Source organism: Diplotaxodon limnothrissa, linkage group LG7, assembly GCF_057381915.1.
Source record: "Diplotaxodon limnothrissa isolate DT_005_m linkage group LG7, D_limnothrissa_male_GT1.1, whole genome shotgun sequence".
NCBI classification, from domain to species: domain Eukaryota; kingdom Metazoa; phylum Chordata; class Actinopteri; order Cichliformes; family Cichlidae; genus Diplotaxodon; species Diplotaxodon limnothrissa.
In genome coordinates, this window is record NC_140602.1 from 13,525,831 (window position 1) to 13,547,207 (window position 21,377).

The 21,377-nt window shown below is 42.6% G+C and overlaps 1 protein-coding gene across 1 annotated transcript; it reads right to left on the reverse strand.

Annotated features, from left to right (window-relative positions):
* Positions 1 to 1,610: 1,610 nt before the first annotated feature.
* klf13 (Kruppel like factor 13) lies at positions 1,611 to 20,428 on the reverse strand. Its single transcript, XM_085359233.1, has 2 exons — positions 19,247 to 20,428; positions 1,611 to 8,020 (listed from the first exon to the last, which is right to left on the reverse strand). Exons 1-2 carry the CDS (start codon positions 19,722 to 19,724, stop codon positions 7,725 to 7,727), a joined length of 774 nt encoding a protein of 257 aa, XP_085215359.1. The 5' UTR covers positions 19,725 to 20,428; the 3' UTR covers positions 1,611 to 7,724.
* Positions 20,429 to 21,377: the final 949 nt, after the last annotated feature.

Below are 21,377 nucleotides of genomic sequence, written 5' to 3' on the forward strand. Positions count from 1 at the left end.
TGGAAAACGCACGAAGAAAAGCTCAAAGCTAACTGTTTGTGACGCTGCCCCCTGGAGTGCTGTGCAATACTGCAAATTTTGGTATCGATCCGATACCTAATAAATAACGGTCCAGCATTTTTTATATTTTTAAATTTTATATTACGATTTTTCTCACCCCCCCCCCCCCCCCCCCCCCAAAAAAAGATGGACTACATACTGAACCAAGAAAAACAAAGAATTGAACCGATCACGCTAGTAGCTACTAGCTACTAGCTGTCATTTCGTTTTACCAGCAACATGTTACTACTTAGCATTCCACCCTCGTGTCTAAATATGGTTATACTCCTTTCTCCAAAACATCCAAGACACTAGTTGCTAAAAAGCTACCACCATAAGGTGGCTATGCCCATCTTTTACATATGATCAGTGTTTCCTGCCTTTATGCTAAGCTAACTGTTTGCAGGGAGTAGCTTCATAGAGACCTGACAGTGCTGTCGTCTTTTGGGGCACTAACAGTAGACTATTTCATGAAATTTTAAGCTATCCGGTTGTTCAGTCTGACGTCACTAGCCGTGTCTGGACCTAAACTCCGCTGCAGGTCCATATATCAAACGATCACTATGGCATTACTGAGAGTTGAAAAACTGTCTAAAGTCTTTCATCTTTAATAAAATGATCAGCGTTCTGCTCTACCAGGTGTAACAACTGAGTTTAACACCCAGGCATCCACGAAAACGGAATTTATGACATTTAACGGAGTTAGCAGGGAATTAGCTCGCTAGCTTCTATCTAAATACAATATAGCATGTCCTGACTGCGGGGTTTTGGAAACAAATTAAAACGTACAGCTCTGTTATCACTTCCAGCATAAATGAAGACAGAAAACTAAAAAGCAGTGACGTTTGTAGGGTTACTGAAGTTGGGCTAGCTGGTATATAATGATGTGCTACGTGACCGCTAGCGACACAGCTATGTTAGCATAATATAAACAAGCTAACTTTTTTTCCACTCGATAAAAGTTAACGTGAGTGTTCTCGGTGGTCAGGAACAAATGTAATCGCATGGCAGGATGCTGTAAAAGGACCAAACTTCAGCCAGGAGAACAACTGAGATAATGCAGCCACAATACGAGGTTAGTCATTCATATACTGCTGCATGGGCTGGGCTGTAGTTACATCCTAAGGTTTTAAAAACTGAGCTTAAATAAATGATTAGCGGTAATAAAAGCCGAGGGAGGTCAACAGTGATCACTGACTGTGTTAGGAGCTTTTTGAGATCAAATAGAAGAAAATACATAACATTAAACATGTTAACAACACAAAAGCCATATTAAACGCAGACTACTTTAGGCCCGGAAGTAGGATTCGTCGTGTCATCACTGAACAACCGGATTCCTTTAATTAATATCTCTACTAGTAAAAATGTTACACAATCGCTTGTTTTAATATCCTACTATTATGGTCACCATAACTGCAGTTCAATAAAAAGTCACACAGTGAAAGTATGCCGAAACAAATTATGGCTGCTTATTTTATGAATTTATTTCCAAATGTAAACTTCACTATTTCATGCATACAAGTTATGACAACATACATTATTCAACAATCTGTTAATTTTCATATTTGCATAGGACATGGTCACAATATATTGTCTAACATGTAAAAAATAATGCCATAAAAAGGTACAGCAGAGCAGCTAAGACCAGCACATTAGATGTGTGTAGAATCCCAGTAAATGTACAACTGTAATACTCGAATGTAGTGATTTTGGTTTGCTGTGAGAGAAAAAACAAGTGACACCTGAAGGTTAGAATGAGGTCATTGAAGAATGTACTGGCCATAGCTGAGTCGAGAGTTATTTACAGTATAGATTATACTGGTGCTTAGAGGGGAAGCAGCACCATGGAGTCACTACAACAGGCAACTGATGGTGAGGGGCAGAGAGGGACACACAGAGGTATCAAGAGAGCAACGTTACACTGAGGAGGTACACTGAGGACAAACAGGTACAGGAAACAGAACCAAAAGGCTGGTGAGAGGCTCCCTCTTTGTATTCAAGGTGAGGTCACTGACAGCACTGTGAGCTGTATAACCTAGAACAGATTAATCTTTTAAGGGCAGAAATATCAGCTTAGCTTAGACCACCAACAAATATGGCCTGCAATTTTTCATAACATACCACTCTTTTTTTGTCACTCACAAATTCTGAATTATCTTTTACTTTTATGAATAAATTGGATTTGATTCATCAAGTTATTTTTACGCTGTAAAAAAAACACAAAAACAAAATAAAGTCGCTTACTTGAGCGAAAGGAGGTCCATATCGAGCACAACATCCACTGATCGACAATTACAGCACGTAAAACTGAACCCAGAAGTACAAATGGTGTTGGATTCACAATTACTGCAACATTCATCTTTTCCTTCAAAGCCTTTGGTAACAACAATCAAGAACCACTTTATACTTTTATGGCTGCTTCTTGAAAAGAAAAGAAAAAAAAGCCTAAGACAGACTTTATTCATCCTTAACTTTTAAACATTTCCGAGCACAAAGAGCCCAAAAAGAAGAAAGAAGGGGTTAGATTTGGGACAACAGGAAACGTACCTTGTGCACAACTCACAATGTGTAAAACCTCACAGTCGAGACAGACTTCTAGTCATAACCGAAGAAAAAAAATGCATTGGGTTGATGCAAGCAGCGCATTTATAGTAAATGCAATGCGTCAATCCTTTGGAATGGTTGGGTGTCTGTCTTCATTAAGACTGATTTTGTCAAAGAAAATACCTGCATTAAGCCATTATACACTGCTTGAGTACTGAACAGCAAGAAAAGGGGAAAAAAATGTAAATAAGAACCAAACAAAAACAAAGCTAAACACTCAAAATGTTTACATAAAGCGGAAAAGAAATATTTAACTTAGAACACCTACATATCAAATACGCAGCGTTGCTTTATTAAATCCTGTACATTACATAACGACGTGTCACACTTTATAAAACTGTACATGTTTGTTTAATGTCTGATAGTAGCTATTTTATTTTTTTTGTTTGTTTTTCTTTTTTACCCTTAACATTTGTATCCTCTTTATGAAGTTATCGTTATAGTTTTGGCACACAATTGCATCGCGTCATGCTCGAGATCAGTGACGAAGAGTTCTGTGAGATATACTGATGTCTTTAACATGAACTCCTTAAATAAAATTGTTAGTTGTTCACACACTAGGCAACACTTAATTAACTTTTTTTATATATGTTACAATCAAGAGGAAAATGTTAACTGGTAAACAGTTAGTATCTTGTTGCGGCTGCAAGTCCTTCTGCTCTCACGGGTGTTGAAGTCTCGATTCTTACTGGGATAACAATCATAAAGTTGGATTAAGAAATGCTGAAATAAGGTTTCCTAGTAATTTACAGATGACATCACCCCCATTACATGAGCAAAAGCTGAAAATGAGATTGAGAAGGGATGTTTTAAGATTTTTGTAACAGAAAAATCAGCTTTTAAATTCCTTGAAATATTACCTTTTTTTGCATCCACAAGGATGTATGTGCAGGACTTGGCATTATCGAAGGATTATATAAAATGTAGCCCAGTGTTTTGGTTATTTATTTTTTTGTTTCTTTCTTTCTTTCTTTTTTTTTTTTTTTACAAAAAAAGTCTCTCCGTCTTTACTTTTTCATTCAAGTAGGAACAAATGAAACCAACAAATATTTGTGCTACTCGTCAAGAAAATGCAAGCTACATGATGGATGTTTTGAAAAGATATTAAAGTACAACAAAAGTATTTCAAGAGGTATGAGTTTTGATAAATATACAGCCTTAAATATTTCATGAGACAAAAAAAAAAGCAAAACAAAAGTAAGACTACATTGCTAACTCACAATGCGGTGGTCTCTATTCTTATGGAAAGCTCTGAAAATAATAAAGAAAAATAGCCACTCGAAATCTGAAACCAACTTACACAGAGGTCACTAAGTTTCTTTACTTATAATCACCCCAAACAAACCTAAAACTTTCATTTTCTTTCTTTCTTCCTTCTTCTTTTTTTTTGGACGACAGGCTAACTGCAATAACCTGCATCCTGACATCAACAAAGTATTAGTTGTTCCTGATTAAAGGGATGAACTCCATGAATGGAGCTAAAATTGAGATTTCCGCATCAACGGTGCTTTGAACTGCTCTGCGAAAACCGCCAAATTCAAAAGCTGAAATGACCTGAAGACGATGCAAAATCTCGGAAAACGAAAAGGAAAAAAACGAAAAGCACGGACTATACATCTTTCTACAGAGAGGTTAATAATTATTTGACAACAAACACAAGTACAGTAAAAAATGGACATGTACAAAACTGTGTTCAATGGCCTTTTCTTTTGAATTATTCAAGTACATTTGGTACAGTGAGGAGAAAAAGTTTTGAGAAACTGCCTGTGGACGCCTTTATGTCACCGGTGCTGTCTGGATGGATTGATATACTGGGATGATTAGACTGTCACAGTCGCTTTAATTCAGATGGTAGGAGCTCTGTTTGCCTTACACAGTCCACTGACACTAAGGGGTCAAAGGTGTTTAAAGGGACATTTCACTCCAGAGTGCTCGATAGCGGGACTGTAGGTTTATGACGACATAATAGGCAGGAGCCGAGCCTGTGCCGAGGCATTCCTGTGTTTCCAGTGTGGTCGGACACTGACCAGCAGTGAACACTAAGCACCCAGGACCACCAGAGGAGGCTGGCAGACTTTATCTGTGCAGTAACTGATTTAACAACAAAATCCACAAACTGTGTCATATCTGCTTGGCAGATGTCAACCCTGAGGAAAATGTGCAGATTATGGATTAAGAGCTGATTACTGAAACCTACTTGAGGGTGAGCAACTGAGAAAATATTTGCTTTTTGCAAGAGAAATTTACTCTGCAAACCAGGTCAAACCTAAAACTTAAAAGAAAATGGACACAAAAAAGCCGTTCAACAGCAATTTCGAGAATTAGTTTGTGAAAATCAGCATTTTTTTTTTCTTCTTTTCTGTGTGAAATCCTCTCGCTTCTTCTGTCACTCAGAGCTGCTGATCAGTGGCATTCAAAGTGTCATCTTGCAGTCTGGAAACCCATTGAAACATCTGGCAGAGAAATTATGCTGCACGTGGCGTCGCGAGAGAAAACTACTGCATTCGATCGAAATAATGGCTGTTTTCTTTCTCGAGAATGTGACAGAGCTGATTCATCACAACTTTAAAGAGCGATGGCTGCTGTGAGGAACGAGGGGGACAAGGTCTGCCATTCATGGACTTCCACCTGCCAGACTTCCTCAAAGGAAAAAAAAAAAGAAAAAAAGAAAGAAAGATCCACGCTTTCAAGGCAAAGTTAACATGCATATAGTGTCAAGCACGGGACTGCGGGGCAAGACGATGAAGCTAGCGCATGCGATTCGTGATGACAGCGGCCTGGAAGGGTCTGACGGGACAGAGCTAAAAGGCTGACCATATTTCCAACTGTAGTGCTGAAGCATTAAAGGAAAATGTAGGCATAACACAGACTGGCGGCGCAGCAGCAGCAGTTTTGATAGCCGTGCCTGTTTCCGTGGAAGGTTTACTGTGCCTTTCGCCTGACCTATTGAGGCATGTCTGTCTAGAAACACAAGTCAGCTTTCTCACGGGACATCTGAGCTTCACAGGCAGGACGACGTGAGGCTGGTGAGCACTGGACTTTTGCTGATATGTTCGTTTTGGTTCAGATGTTTTGACAACAAGTTTTTAAAAAGCCCCCCTCGTTGTGAGAAAGAAGTTTGAAAGCAGCTGTTTGAGACCTCCGATTTATGAATTTTGGAGCTGTTACGTCCTCCTTGGAATTGTGAAATCTGACTCCTCAGCAGCAGGGGTTTCTGTCTGTGCTCGGGATGGAGCTGGATACATCCCACCCACACTGCTTGAACTGTTGTTCATAGACTTTTTAGTCTTATCCTATAGTTTGGATCAGCCCACTAATTACAGCCATTTTTCTGCTGGCTGTTTCTACAGTTGGTGGGAGGAGGGGAGTTGGGGAAGGAGAAGGAAATGGGGGTTGTCTGCGACTGGGTGTCTCCTCTTTTGTGCTGTTCAGCTCATGATAAACCTCTCCTCTTTTTTTTTATTTTATTTTATCAGGGCCTGCCCTCTCTTGCCTGTTTACAGCAGATAGCTGCTTTCTTCCTTCTGTACTCAATGTTGCAGTGTCACAGCAGAGCCCAGCTCAGGCCTGCCTAACACGGTGGCCTACATTTGACCCACAAGTCGGGCAACCTTACGCAATTTAGCAGGCTCGGAGCTTTACCGGTTTTTGACAGGACAGGTAGAGCCAGATGAGTAAGGATTCCCTGGGGAATGGCATGCGAGCACCCCTCCTGCAGGCTGTGAATTGCTTCTTTTGGGTGCAGCTGTTTCCTCCAGGGAAGCCACAAAAGGCAGAGCCAGGAGGAGGGAAGTGAGCCGGCATCTGGCTCTACCTGCAATACTGCCAACCAGCAGCTCGAGGCCTCAGTGAAAGGTGGCTTACAGGACTGAATAAAAAGCTTTCATTCATTCTTGTCTTTGGTACTTTTTCCGATGTGCTTGAGAGATGGCTAAACCTTGTTTCAACTTAAGTCCCTTTGTGTCCGTTTTGAGTGAAATGTAGGCTGATGAGGCGGCTTTTTCTTTTTTCTTTCTCTCTCTCTTCCTTTTCAAGCATGAACAGCTGCTTTGAAACTTGACTGTCTCTGTGGTTGGAACATTTCTCTAACTTCATAAATACAAAGAAAACTCTTAACCCAATCCTTCTACAGTGCAGATTCACACAGTTTACACTGCACACAACCATTTCATGCAGTACACATTTAACCCAGTGTAATGTCAATAGATATTAACATTGCAAAAAAGAAACAGATTTGGGTTTTGTTTTCTGTGGCGGGGCCTTTCTGATTGTTCCATTATTACACAGCAATCACATTAAATATGAAACCCCTCCCCAAACACGAGGGAGAAAACAAATGTTTGTGTATGCGTTACACATGACAGCGGGGCTAGTTTTTTCAAATATGAGAGCCGAAAAAAGAAGAAAAAAAAGAAAACAAAGAGTGCAAATTGTGTTGAGTGTAAGGCTGCTATATATGAACTGTATGTTTCTCTTCACCGTGTTCATTCTTTCAAGCTAACAAGGCCATCCCTGAGCAGGGCGTAAAATTCAACCCCTGTTGAATTTCAGAATAAAGTGATGAATATATTGTGCAGTCAATGTGAGTACTGTTAAGTACTGTGGTCTTACAGAAATCACAACTGTCTTCAATCCTGAGGTGTGTGTGTGTGTGTGTGTACCCCTTCTCCTAACCCTTTCAAAAAATCAAAAATAAATTGAATAAAATCAAAGCAAAAATAAACAAACAAACAAAAATGTTTCGAAGATCTGTCAGGGTGTCTGTTTTTTTTTCTTCGTCTAGACCTTGTTTAGCTGACTGCGACCGTACATTTAACAAGTAGCCGTGATCAGAAGCCAAAAAAACACACAGACTGAATGCAGATATTGCCATCTGGGAAAGGCATTATCTTCTTTTAGGATCACGCAACTAATTGCACTACAATAAGCAGTTATGTACATTATGGTACACCACAGCAAGCGCAGAAATAGCAAAGGGGAGGGTGGGGAAGGGGGGTAGCTGACAACTGTGCAACAAAAGTGTTATGATGAAAACACGGGCCTCACAGTCTCGAGGCAGAAAAGTGCGACCGGGTTTCAGTTTAAGGCGAGTTGGCTGGGCTGAGGGTGGGGCTGGAGGCATCTGAGCGGCTGTAGTCGCTGAGGGAGCTGGGACGTGTGGCGCTGCCGCCGTGGGGTCTTTTCAGCATTCCTGGCTGGAAATCTGAGTGTCGCCGGGCGTGCTTCATCAGGTGGTCGCTGCGCATGAAGCGCTTTTCGCAAAGGGGGCAACCGAACTTCTTCTCCCCCGTGTGGGTGCGGTAGTGGCGGGCCAGCTCATCAGAGCGGGCGAACTTCTTAATGCAGTCGGGCCAGGTGCATGGGAAAGGCCGTTCTCCTGCAAAAACAGAGGCAGAGCGTCAGACGAACCATATCCACATTCGTGCTTTTTTTAAAGACAATTTCAGTTGATCATTTCCCCAGTTTTCATGCAAGCACCAGCACTAGGGCTTAGAAAATGAAACCAATGACACTTTTAAAAACCACCAAATAATCACAAGATGCTCATAGACTTTCATGGCAAAAATACCCAACCTCAGAGATGAAATGATCATTTTTAATGCACCTTTTTGGATTTTATTAAGGCTTAAAGCTAGATCTGTAGCTGCTTTGACAGTAGTGTTGATACCGGCAGGAGTAGCACACAGCAGCCTGCTAGGTCTCATCTATGCTAATTTCAGACATGAACTGGACCGGTGTTCTGACAAACCATCCTACTTTGGCAAAACGTCCTACCGTAAGTAGTTTATGCACATTTCTGCTGTCACATAGTAATTCCAGCACAAAGTTAAGTAGGTATGACGGTTTGCCACTTAACTTTGCCCATCAGAGTATGCTTGTAGCTCATATTCATAAAGCCAGGACGGTTTGCCACTTCATTTTACCTGTTAAAGTATGCTTGTAGGTAACATTCACAAAGGTAGCATGGTTTGGCACTTAATTTTGCCCGTCAGAGTATGCTTCTAGCTCATATTCACAAAGGTAGGATGGTTGGCCACTGAATTTTAGCTGTTAAAGTATACTTGTAGGTCACATTCACAAAGGTAGCATGGTTTGGCAGGTAGGATGGATTCCCAGAACACCGGCTGACCTTGATTGCAGTTTTGGTGCCTTTTGCAGGAATAAGCTGACATATAATATGGCTTGCTTTTCTAAGAATTTTAGGTGAGTGAAATGACAGGATTTTTTTACGTGCTGCATTTATATAGTCTATATATGCAGTATGCTGATCAAGCTTGCTAAGAAATTATGGCTCCAGGAAAATCAAGATGGCGATGGTCATAAACCTAGTGTTTTGGCCATAAATCAAGAAACCAGAAACCAGTGAGTGACTTCAAGGTGGTTGTATTCATCCTTTAGAACGAGTCCATGGTTTTATGCCCATACACGTCACCCTGCCAGCAGCCTAGTTGCTGTTTTACATGATTGCATGTTTTCAAACCCATTTGTGGTTTCCAGCGTCTTTAAAATTCAACACAAACTTTGTAACTCGGGCCAAAGCATAACTTGATGGGATCACTGCGTTATGATGGAGTTGCTATTTCGAGCACATTTCAAGTCTCCGCATTCTGATTTTACCACTGTAGTGAAATAAACGGGAGCCAGCGGTCGCTGTAAAGGTCGACACAAAAGAATCGAAATGAAAATACTTTTAAAAACTAATGGGCGAACAGTGGGTCGGGATTTTACAGGATATGTGATTTGTGGTAATTGAGCCGAAACATGCCAAAGCTGCTCCAGTGCTTACGTTGTTAGCCTTTTAAATACAGTTTAATGTTAATGCATCGGGGCTTTTCACATGTATCAGAGGCTTTGGTGAGTCTCACTCAAATCAAATGAAACTAACTGATGATGAAGTGTGCATATTTCGGCACTCTGGTAACACAAATGGTGCTCGCCACATAATAAACAGCTCACCACAGTGCTAGTACTGACTCATCCTGGAACAACAGTCACAAGGTTATTCCATAATATATTAAAAGCCACAGAGATAACTTCAAACTGTTAAGAAACATGCAACAAACAAAAAAAAAGAGGTTTGAGCGATAAGACCTGGATGTAAATCACCTACAAATTGGCAGAGTACTGGAGGAGCAGCCACAGTTTAATTATCTAAGCTCCAGATGCTAATCACGCTCACAATGGTTACCCAGCCCATTTTCTAGCATGCAACTATCTGTGACTCGGCACATGGGAAATTACAACCTTCCCCCTCCTCCAACAGCCAATAAAAGTGGGCTCTGACAGAAATATACTCAAGGCCATATGGTACAGTATACTGCAATATATCCTGCATTTTCCTACCATACTAATATGGAAACAGTATGCAGTGAACCTAAATGCAGCATCCTGCATCTACTGGTCAATACTATATTCCATTTAGCCCCATTTTACTGAGCTCCTGCCCAACAATAGTGAAATCCAGCAGTCTAATTTTACCAGCTTGGCTTCACAGAGCGAAAGGAAACCGCAGGATGTGTTCTTCTAATGGTTAGGCTCTTTCTAGTGAATAAGAATAATCAATCATAATGTGCACGCCCATGGCAGGGATTTGAAGTATGAAAGGGAAAAGATGGAAGGAGATGCGTGGATGTTTATAGGTGGCACATCAGAACACGGCTGCCAAATGATTTCTTTGTTCTGTGGTTTCCCTCTGGGCCACAATGGAAAGAGTGCTGTTAAGCATCAAACACTCAAATGCTACCTGATGCCAGAGAGTCTCAACAACAAGAACTCGGTGCACAAGTCTCAGTCCCTTCCCCCCACCTCCCCACCTCCCCATACACTGCATGGTTACAAAACACGCCAACAGACAGTGCAAGTCTAGACAGTCCGGTCTGTGTTCCTGCCTCTGACGCCTCACCTCAGCTCCAGACAAACTCAGTCAGCCCTGCCCACTATAGTTCCTGCAGGCTCACACAAGGCTCAGTATATTTAAACACTGTAACTGACATGCATACATTTGCATACGCGCACCAAAACACAGCCCTGTCCCCTTTTCATAGCAACTATTTATAGTTTTTAGCAAAGCTAACAAGGACACACATCCTTTCATGCGTGATGCAGCGTTACAATGTATAAAGAACGACGTGACTGTGTTTGTTTGAGCTCCTGGAGAAAAAGTAAGCAGTGAGGCGCTCATCTGGCTGACATGGCTCATAATGGAGTGATTTCATTCACTGCTTTATTACTAAAAGAAGAGACCAGTGCTGCCACCTGGCACTGCAAAAATTTGTTATTGGCCTAAAAGCACAGCTAAGTTTTGCAGGCTGCTTAAAGCTAAATAAGCAGTGTAACGGATCTGGCAACATTAATATTTAACCAGACACAAGAGAGCCAGACTGAGATATCCAGTCTATCTGCCCTGATACAGTAATGCGTAGTGGAAGCATCAGGTATCCAGCAGCAACTCTCTGAGATGGGTCAAATTATTTGCAGCTCCGTCACTTCTTGGAAAGGGCAGAAAGAAAGACGTGGTGCCCATTTTCACCTCTCGCTGAGCAGCTTTGAGTTTTAAAGCCAACAATATGAATATTAATATAAAAGAAAAAACCTGCCAGCCTTGAAATATCAACTCCCATAAAGGAAAAGCATGCAACTTCCCAATCAAGTGTCGTTTCGTAACACCGGGATTGGGATTTCCATGAAGCTGGTAAACATATTCTGCTAACATTGAGATGGTTTAGGGAACAAAACGCTTTCATAATGAGTGGAAATAATGATAGAGCCTATCAGCCTGTGTGGTATGAGGGTGTCACTTTTCAGAATTTTTCAATAGACTGCAGCTATTACTCAGCATTTCTGTAGAAAGGAGAATGCGGTAAGCTACTCCGCTTACCCAGCTTTTCTTCCTATCTACTTCCAGTGTTGTCACAGCACAGCACCATAGTGACTGTGACGCCAGGACCCACCCATTGGTTATCCCATCTCTGGCATCATGCCATGCCAAGGGTGTGGTTTGTCTTTCTCCGAATGTGTAGAGGGCGAGCAGAGCGGGGGGTGGGTGGGTAATGAGGGAAGCTTTTCCCTAACGAACACAGTGACCCAGTTACCCATAAAATGAGTTACATCATACATCATGCACGCACAACTGTACCTCTACAAGTGTCCCCCCTCCAAGCCAATGAGATTATGTCACAGGTACTCTTGTTGTATAACTGTTCTCTACGAGTCCACTGGGTCAGTGAATAAACAGCTCATCTCTGCTCCTCTCCCTCCATCTTCCTCTCATTCATATCTGAGTTGGGCTCCTTGGTTTCAAGAGAAATCTTTAAGAGAAATGGAATCTGACTTCCAGGGATGCTGCCTGCAAAAGAAAAGATCAAATCTCTTCTTGACGCGCACTGCAGTGGAGAAACTGAGCTCAGTCGCCGACCGAGAGCAGATAACATTCCTGGTGTGTCCTCAGGCATGGTCCAAACTCACACGGCATTCATGTGCAAACTTCATTTGAACTTGCTATAAGAGAACTAGATTAAATACCTGTGCAGAATGAGAGGAGGGGGGCAAATACATCAGAGATCACCTTGAAGTTAACTGTGCCTGCACAGCGAGAACCAGAGCAGGAAATATCTTTCTCAGGGAGCTTACAAGAAAAACAAGGTGCACCTTACACCTACACAGAGGCAAACAATTCACAAAGAGAAAGTATGGAGCCTTGCTGTAGATCACGGCTCATTACATTTGGAGCCACCTCACTTCAAGGCTGGTTTTGGTGGCACAGCCAGCTTGGCAACATGAAATGGGACACCACTAACTCCAATGGTAGGGCTCAGCACAATCCTATAATTTGGATCCATGTTTACAACAGACTATGACCTGAAAACAACCAGAAGCCATCTTTGCTGCCAGCAGACAGCCATTGATGGGGATTCTGGGTAGTACTAAAATGACTGCTGGGGCCCTCATCAACATAAACCACTGGAGCAGACAGGGTTAACCCAAGTGTGCCCAGCCTCTCCCTCCACACACCATCATGTGCCAAGGTGATATAAACACTAACATGTGTGCACAGAACAATAAATATACATTAAGGCTTCTGCAGCTCCTCCTTTCTTTTGTTCGCGAAGCGGTATATGCAGGCAACGCTTTAGCAAAAATAACAACAAAGGCTTACAATTTTCTGTGGTCTGCACACTTGAGATCAAACCAACTGTTTCTGTGAATGTTAGTCTATGAAAAATTACAGCCGTACCCGAGTGAGAGAACAGACAAATTACCAGAAAATCAAAACATGTTTTCTCAGACGACTCCATTCAGAGTTTGCAGCAGACGAGAATAAGTCACCAGGAGCAACAAAGGACCTCTGGGTGTGTCAGGTGCTTGTGACGAGAATCAGCTTAAGCTTTTCAGGAGAAGCTCAAAAACAAGAGTATTTAACGTATTATCATCTTTTGTCGTCATTGAGAGGAACCTTGCTCGCGGTTGAATAGCGTGCCTATCCTTGTGGGGCCTATAGCTGTCAGGCTGTGAACAATAGCAGCAGACTCTCTTCCAGCAGGAGAAGCACTCCTGTAATGCATTTCAATCAGACAGGCTGCAAGTACTAACCGTAACTCACTCCACTCGGTCCACACCGCGCCGGGCTACCGACGTTCACACGGAGACATGTAGCAGGGGTCGAGTGCAAGCATCTGATTCCTGCACACACTTTGCTATACATTACTTCATCCTCTTAACTGTTTAAGAGAAAAGCAGGGAGGGGTTGCCTGCATTCAGCAGCTCAACAGATTTGCCTCAATTAGCTGGAATGGGCACTCTCTTTCAGCCTTGAGTGCATGCTAAAACAACCTGTCGCCTTGATATGTTGCAGGCAACCTACTTATCTTTAAAGAAAGAAAAAAACAACAACAACGGTTAAACTGACGACATGCAAACAGCTGCTGCCATTAAAGGGTGTTTATAGTTGGTCCACAGAAGCAGGTGGGAGCATAGACGCGGTACAGTGCCAGCTTATTCTGCTGATAGAGTCTCACACTATAGCTCATTTGAGACAGACATCCTTAACCACCATCAAACAAAGGGCTACAACCCTGCTAGATCCTGAGAGGCCCCACCACACTGAAATAAGAGGACAGACAGATAATACCAACTGTCCCAGTATAATGCCTGATGCTCTTATGGTGAGCGGGACAGAAATATTTTCATGTCTTACAGTGACTGATGAGGCCATCCTTCTCAAAAGACTCCATGAAATACTCCTCATTTTGCACCCAGGGACCACACCCCATGATGATATGGTCTGCCACAAGTCTGATTTATCATGCAGAGAAAGGGGACACACCTTATGTACTGTAGCGAGAAGCACAGCCAGAAACAAAACACTTCTTCTGACGTTAGCTCACAGCCATTCCTCTCTTATTCAAGCTGCGATTAATATAACGCAGCAGACGCAGTCAGAGTCTAACTCTCATACAGAACACTGCAAGTGCCAGGCTGACAGGAGCAGGTTCTGCCGCTGAGGTCGCAGCCCTTCAGACGTTAATCAGATTAGATGCAGATGCAGCTGAATAAATGACCTACATCAATGGAGGGCATTGACAGTGAATATCCTGGTAACTGACCCCACCCCCACCACGCCGCACTGTATATTCTGTCTTTGCACTACAGATCCCTCCCTCACGTGCGAGATGCGGTGGAGGTGGGAAAAAAATGAAGAATGCACAGTGTTCCACAGGTCTGTATCCCTCTCTTCCTGCCGCTGGTAATCAACACCACAAAACGTGGCCGGGCTCGGCCTCGCAACACAGCAGGCTTCAGCACCTATTTTGCTTTTCAGGCTGGAAAAGGGCGGGAGGGGCTGCTGGGGGAAACAGACAGAGCAGCTTTTATAGAGCTACTCCAGAGCTAACTAAAGAATACACAAGCCCTGTGGGCCACTGAAAGCAGCACAGCTCAGGGTACTGCCTGACAGCGACCTTTCAGTATTATGATTGTCCTCTATGCATGCCTGGGTGCTTAATCACAGTGAAATCAGGTTTATATGTCAACACCAAGGAAGTATCCTACTATCAGCTTTACATGTGCATATACAGGATAGCATATGGACAGCACGTGCACCAGCGCATGCCTTGGAAATGTCTTCCATGGAGCAGAAACACTGCACCAGCAGAATAACAGAGAAAATGGTGGCTCCACTTTGGTTTTATTTACACCCTAGTAGAAAGGATTCCTTATTTCTACTCGACACATACCGTCCTACATGTGACCTTTATAAGGCAACAACATGTTGCGCAGGAGAGATGCCATTCTGAACTCTTACGACAGAAAAAACAAACACTTGAATGTTTGCATCTGTAAATTCCTGTCAAATTGACATTGCTAACATGCTAATCACTAGAGAACAAGGTGTACACTATTACAGCAGTACTATATTGTCATGGTTTCGAATATTGGCATTGAACATTTGCTACTTACTATGAAAAATAAAGCAGTAAAGCTGACCAAAGGCTGGAGAAACGATACTTTCAACAGGTTTATGGTGCTAAATGAAAAGAGGACCCTTGAAACAAAGAGTAGCTAACATGTACAAATCTCCCAAATCGAATCTAATAGCAAACAGTTAAGTTGCGACAGTAAATTCAAAAACAAAGATTTAAACCTGCTGCTAACACAACAGGAAAAGCCACAGGTTTTTTAGGTTTTACCATGAGGGAATCATAACATCAAGGCAATCCATCCCATAGCTTCAATTTGAACCTGAAGTAGCTTGTTACACCACATCCCTCGTACAACATTTGGATGGAGACAAATGGAAACTTGTCTCAAGACTGAAGCACGAGCTTCTTATTACATGTCAGAATTAGAGCTCAAATGGGAGCAATGGTGGAAATCCTGCCGTGTGGCAGGTAGCCAGACAGACCTGCCCCAGTAGAGCTTTTACCGATTTCTGTGCCAAGGTTAAGGCCCAAGCAAGAGCAGGAAAACCCCATCTCCACCCTGCTACCTCATCAATGCCACCAGCCACACAGGAACATTGTGCACTCTGTGCAAAAGTGCAGCCAAATATAAAACCACTGGCAGTGAAGTTGTATATATAATCAGAGAGTCCTGTTGCTTTTTCCATGCGGAACTTGGGATAATTTTACATTTAAAAAGCGTAATTAACCACAGTTATTTGACTGGAAATAGACAGCATGCATGAATAACTGGGTCTACCAGGTGCTCCCACTAATTTTTAGGGCACGCTTTGCAGCTATCTCGCAGTATTAGAGATACTCCAGCAGAACACAAAAGAGGTTCAGACAAAACATTAACCCAAGTGTAAAATATGGCATTAGACTCTTTGTCTTTGAGGAATATTGACGCTGTTCCTCCCTGTGATTCCAGTAGATTCTGAATAGGTCTTCTACACTGACAAGATGGCCTTTTGTACGACCCAGCTGTGGAGGACACAGAAAGTCTGAGCTGTTATTGCCGAAGAATAGTCAAGGCCCATCTCTCCTTTGATGGTAGTCTGGGTGAGATGACCACAACAGAGTAATGAGGCTTCAGAAAGAACATCATGTACTCTCTATGGAAGCAAGACACACTATTAGACACACTATTTAGAAAATGGAGCATCACTCTTAAAAAAGAGGTGAAAAAGGTGCTAAAAAGCCAGAAAGAACATGAAAATAAGAGGAAAAGGAACGCAAGAAATAATTTGAATGAATTCAAATGTTACACCGTAAATAGTTTATATGTACATCGGTGTTACATGACTTCATTTTCCATATTGCAGGGCTAATGCATGTTTCACAGAAAAGGCCCACCTCCTGCACCAGGAGATCAGATAAAAAGCTGTCTGGTCACCTTTGACCCTTAAACTGCTGCGCATTCCTCACCATACAACTCAATGCAGCATAATGAGCAATTTAAATTCAGTGTGTACCTCGATGTCTGCTGCATTAGACAGTGAGTCTCAAAAGAAACCTACAATGAACCCTTCATAATCTCCGTTGAGGGGATCAAGAACATCTTTGCTCTCCCTGAGTGGTAAATTTTTCTACTGCCAGCAGTAACCACATAATCTACTGACAAACAATTACACAAAGACAGTAAATGAAAGCCCAAACATCACACTGAGTGACACGGGCCTTGTTGTGGACAGTTTTCATTAATGAAACCAATCACAGTTATTTCAGGGATGCTCAGTACACTGTTTATGAGTGTAACTGGAGTGGCCGCAAAAGGCTGGTCTAAAGAGTCCTAAAAACTTACAGGTTGGAGGAAAAACAGGCTCCATAGCTAATGTAGCTTGTTTAAGACACAAAAACACATTACATTTACAGTACACTAAACTCTAATTAAATTTACTATAAACTGTATAAGTAAGCACATGTAAATGACATTCATAAAATAACACATAAAACATGTAAATATATGATAAAAAATGATGGTGACTCAAGGGGAAGATTTGTTTTGACCTATTTATGGAATTGTGCTGAAGACACTGCTTTACAAAAACAACCTACAGGTTTCATCTTCTCTTAAGATGCTAACGAATAAGACTCATAAGATATGCAAAAGCTGGGATGATGAGGCTTTGGGCGTTACAGGAGTCAAGTAAGGACGTCTTGTTCCCGGTTCTTTGTTTGGTGTCTATTACAGTGTTTTCCTCCGCAATTAGATAGTGGTGTTTGGCAGGAACTGACTGGGCTGGGATCCATTCTCTCTTGACTCTGCTAGTAGGGGCTGAAGGGAAGCACGCTGCCAGATTTTGGCTCTATGAAAGCACTGCAAGATTGGCTGAGGCATCCCGGCTGAACTCAAATGACCCACATTCTGGGCCTATCCAATCAGACAGGCAGAAACAGTCATTATTTTCACAATTTATGGGACATAAACCAATCGTGAAGCCAGACGCCAAATTGTATCCAAACAGAAAGGCAGGCGAAAAAAGGAAATGCTTAATAGGCACAGAGACAAGGGCAGGGTTAATACGGAGCAATGAAACTGCACTAAGCTCACATGGTTTGGGCTCAGGAGAAGCACCGCTGAATGCTGAAGGCTGGCTCTTTGAGAGTCCTGCTGGAAGTTTGGCTGAGAAAAAAAGGCAGCTTAACTGAGATGACTCACGCTCTCTAACTATCCGGTAAAATAAGCAGAAACCAGCCCAATTATAAGAAATTATAGACTGCAAACCAATCACAAAGCCATAGAGGAGTGAATCCCAGAAGAAAGGAAATGGCTAATAGGCAAAAGGACAAGGACAGGGCTGAGTGACAGCAATAGAACTGCATCAGTAGAGAGACCTTTCATTTCCTTTAGGATGCAACTGAAGAAAAAGCTAGAGCCCTTTTTTATGCATATGCATGCACCAAATCTGTGTTTCACTCTCTTAACTTCCCTTGACAAACACTGATTGCATACTGCTACTACAACAGTTGCCACCACCTGCAGCTGATAAATAAAAACTATTACTTTCAATAACAATTTTAGAAAGTTTCAATTTTCTGGTTTAATTTCTTTCTCTATTCATAACAATTATTAAGATGAGTCAAGTTCACACAATAAATTTGTATGCGATTCCTGTGATAAAGGTTTTGTTTTGTTTCTGGTCCGTCAGCTCGATATGTGTGTAGAAGATGATGAACTGCAGTATACAGAGCAGGAGGGGAAAAGCAAAGGCTCCTCAGTCGAGGCTCAACTAGCTGAGTCTGTTGCTGGCCAGATCAGCTGGCAGTCTGTCTAGCGGGGGTGTGGCACATCACAACAAAGGGCTTTGGGCAGACAGGCTACTGCACAGCTCTTATCAACCCCCCAATTTGAGTCGATCTACATCCTTCACTATCTCAGTAGAATATTCTGCGGAATGCAAAGCGCAGATGTGGAGGTATCCTTTGGGAAGGTCACAGGTAGCAAACTGCCGATCCGGAGCGCATTTGCAAGGGTTTGTCTCAGCGGTGTGACGGCGCACTTGCTGGACTGCAAACTTTCAGCATGCCCACATTTATTTATTGCACACTTGGCTTATTCTCTAATGGGGACATTAGGCTGTATTTTGTAGGGTTTCGACTCTCGTGTTGCCGTGGTACAACCCAAAGTTTATTTTAATTAAAGCGAACAGAAGAACGCCCGAAATCTGATCTGTGTAATTTTGTTCTGCATTTGCGCTGCAGTTTGAACACAGTGTTCCATGCGGTGGGGTTTGTTTGTGAGTACGTGTGTGCGCACGCGCGTGTGCGTGAGTAAGGTGGGGGGGGGGGGGGGGGGGGGGGGTTAAAGGAAAGCCGTCACAAAGCTCTGAGACATGAGTGGGAGTGGCACTGTTTTCTAACCCCCGCAACCGAAATTAAAAGGACATTTCATAAAGTTCGCACAACTGCATTATGAAACTATAGAGGCCACTGCTAAAGTGATATGCTCATAGTATCCATTCAGGGTGGATCCGTGGGTGAATATTTATGAGTCACTGACTCGAAACACAGCAATCACCTCCTCTGTACACATAGCGCTATGAATGTACGAGAATCCACACTTTTGGTATCTCAGTGTTTTAAATCATCCCATCCGTTCTCAGATACATAAGGGAAACCCACATTCACAGCAACAAACATCCAATGCACCCAATGAAACTGACCTGTGTGTGTCCTTAGGTGGGCTTTGAGGTGGGATGATTTGCCATAAACTTTTTCACAACCTGAATAGTGGCATTTGTGCTTTTTCTGAGGCGGCTCTTGCTCAGTTCGTCCCCGCGGTTTTTTGCCTCTTTGTTTGAGCGAAGGATCGGAGATGGTGGAAGGTGTGGCAGATTTTCCATCATCTCTAAGGTTCGGCATGCTCTCATCTTTTATTTTTGCCTGCTCGGCAACACTGTTGGGAGTCTGCTGGTTAAAATCCGCCAGAATCCGCGCCACCACAAAAAGAGAGGAGTTATCCTTCACCAAAGGTTCCTTAATTTCCTCCCCGTTCTTGGAGGAGGATGGGATTTCTGGTTTAATCTCCCTATTCCCTTTAGGAGCATGAACAATTGCACGACTGGACATTGAAACAAGGCACTCTGCTGCAAAGTGATCCATTTTGTCTTTGAAAGAGCCCCCTCTGCTTCTTAATGACATTCACAAAAATCAAATAAAAATGATCCCGTGAGAGGGGAAGAAAAATAACTTGTTCCGTGGTTCCCTTTGTGTAGTGGTGGTGGTGGTGGTGGTGGTGGAGAGGAGGAGGTCGTTCTCATCAGAGAGAACTGACTTTATGATCTTACCCGGCTTTCCAATATCATCAACATCCTGTGCAAGAAACGCCTAGGACAGAAATGCAGACAACCTCCCTTTAGAGAGAGCGAGCGAGCGAGAAAACAACAGAAACCCAAAGTCTTTGTTTAGCGCAACGACGCTGGTAAGAACAAGAAGTCTAGAAACTTGGATGCGTTAACTCCCATCGCGGCTTCAAACAGTCTCCAGCATAGTGCGTGTCTCCTGAGCGCCTGTTCCTGCTCGGTGTATCCATGCTGGGGGCGTGTCGACCGGCGACGACCGGGCAGCATCGTCAGAGTAGCCGCTCATTCATTGGGCGCTGTCTGTCCCCAAATGCACCAAACTTGAAAGTTTCACCACAGGTTGCCTCCACGCATTTCACATGATGTATATCTCGCAGGCTGCAAAGTTAACAGATCTTAAAACATACAACAGAATCGTGCGGAGTGGCGCAAAAAAGCTTCCAGGCGCTTTGGAGTTTTGTCCACCGATGATATCGGTAAGGAGGTGTCTTTAGATCCGAGAGGCATTCTGCAGCAAATATAGCCTGAATATACAGCTATAAGAGGAATACGTCCAACATGTGGTATGCGGCCCACAGACGTGGGCGTGTCCACAGCGCCACCAACACCACTGGTCTGGAGCAGCGTTACAGTGCCCAGCACCATTGGAAGAGAGCATACAAGTACAGGTTTGCAACTTTCACTTTATTTAAGGTGTTGTTGTTCTACTTTCTGCTTATGATCTACTATAGTTTAAAGGTTAAGCTATAAATCCCTTTTTACACTTTGAAAAACAATTATACAAAAGATAAAATGACTGTTTTAAACTCTTGCATGTCATCATTTTCTGTGTAATAAATCTGTAATAGGACACAGGGCTGCACATGAGTGTTTTTGGACCACTGAGTACCCTATCTTGTTTTTAGTTCCCTCCTGTACCCCCCCCCCCCCCCCCCCCCCCCCCCCCCCCCATTAAAAAAGTTCCCCTGCTCACAGAGCCCTTATATTCACAGAAGATGACACCCAGAAACCCTGAGTGTAAAGAAGAAGAAGAATTCCAGCTGCTGGAACAACCTACCTGCCAGGACTTCCTGAGATAAACTATTATTAAAGGTCTTTTTTCCTGTTGCCTGGGTTCTCTGTGAAGTTTATTCACAAATAAAATCTATTCATGGCACTTGTTTTGGGATATTGTGTATATTTTTGGGGACACTGCTGTACAGATTGATTTGATTTGCAGTACATCAGGGTCAGTCATCCTGTATGCAGAAGGACTGACACTTGTTGCAATATTTGTCAAAAATCTACTGAATGCTGTTGGTTTGCAAGTAAATGTTTAAAATATAATTTATTGTTTGTTTGTTTGTTTTTTAACATTTCCCCTTCTCCAAACTGGACTTGAAATTAGTTGTTGAGCACCCAGAGTCCAAACCCCCAATATACTTCCCTCTCAGTGATGTAAGACGGAAAAGACCTACTTATTAGCTAATTCATTTTTAACTGATTTTCTGCA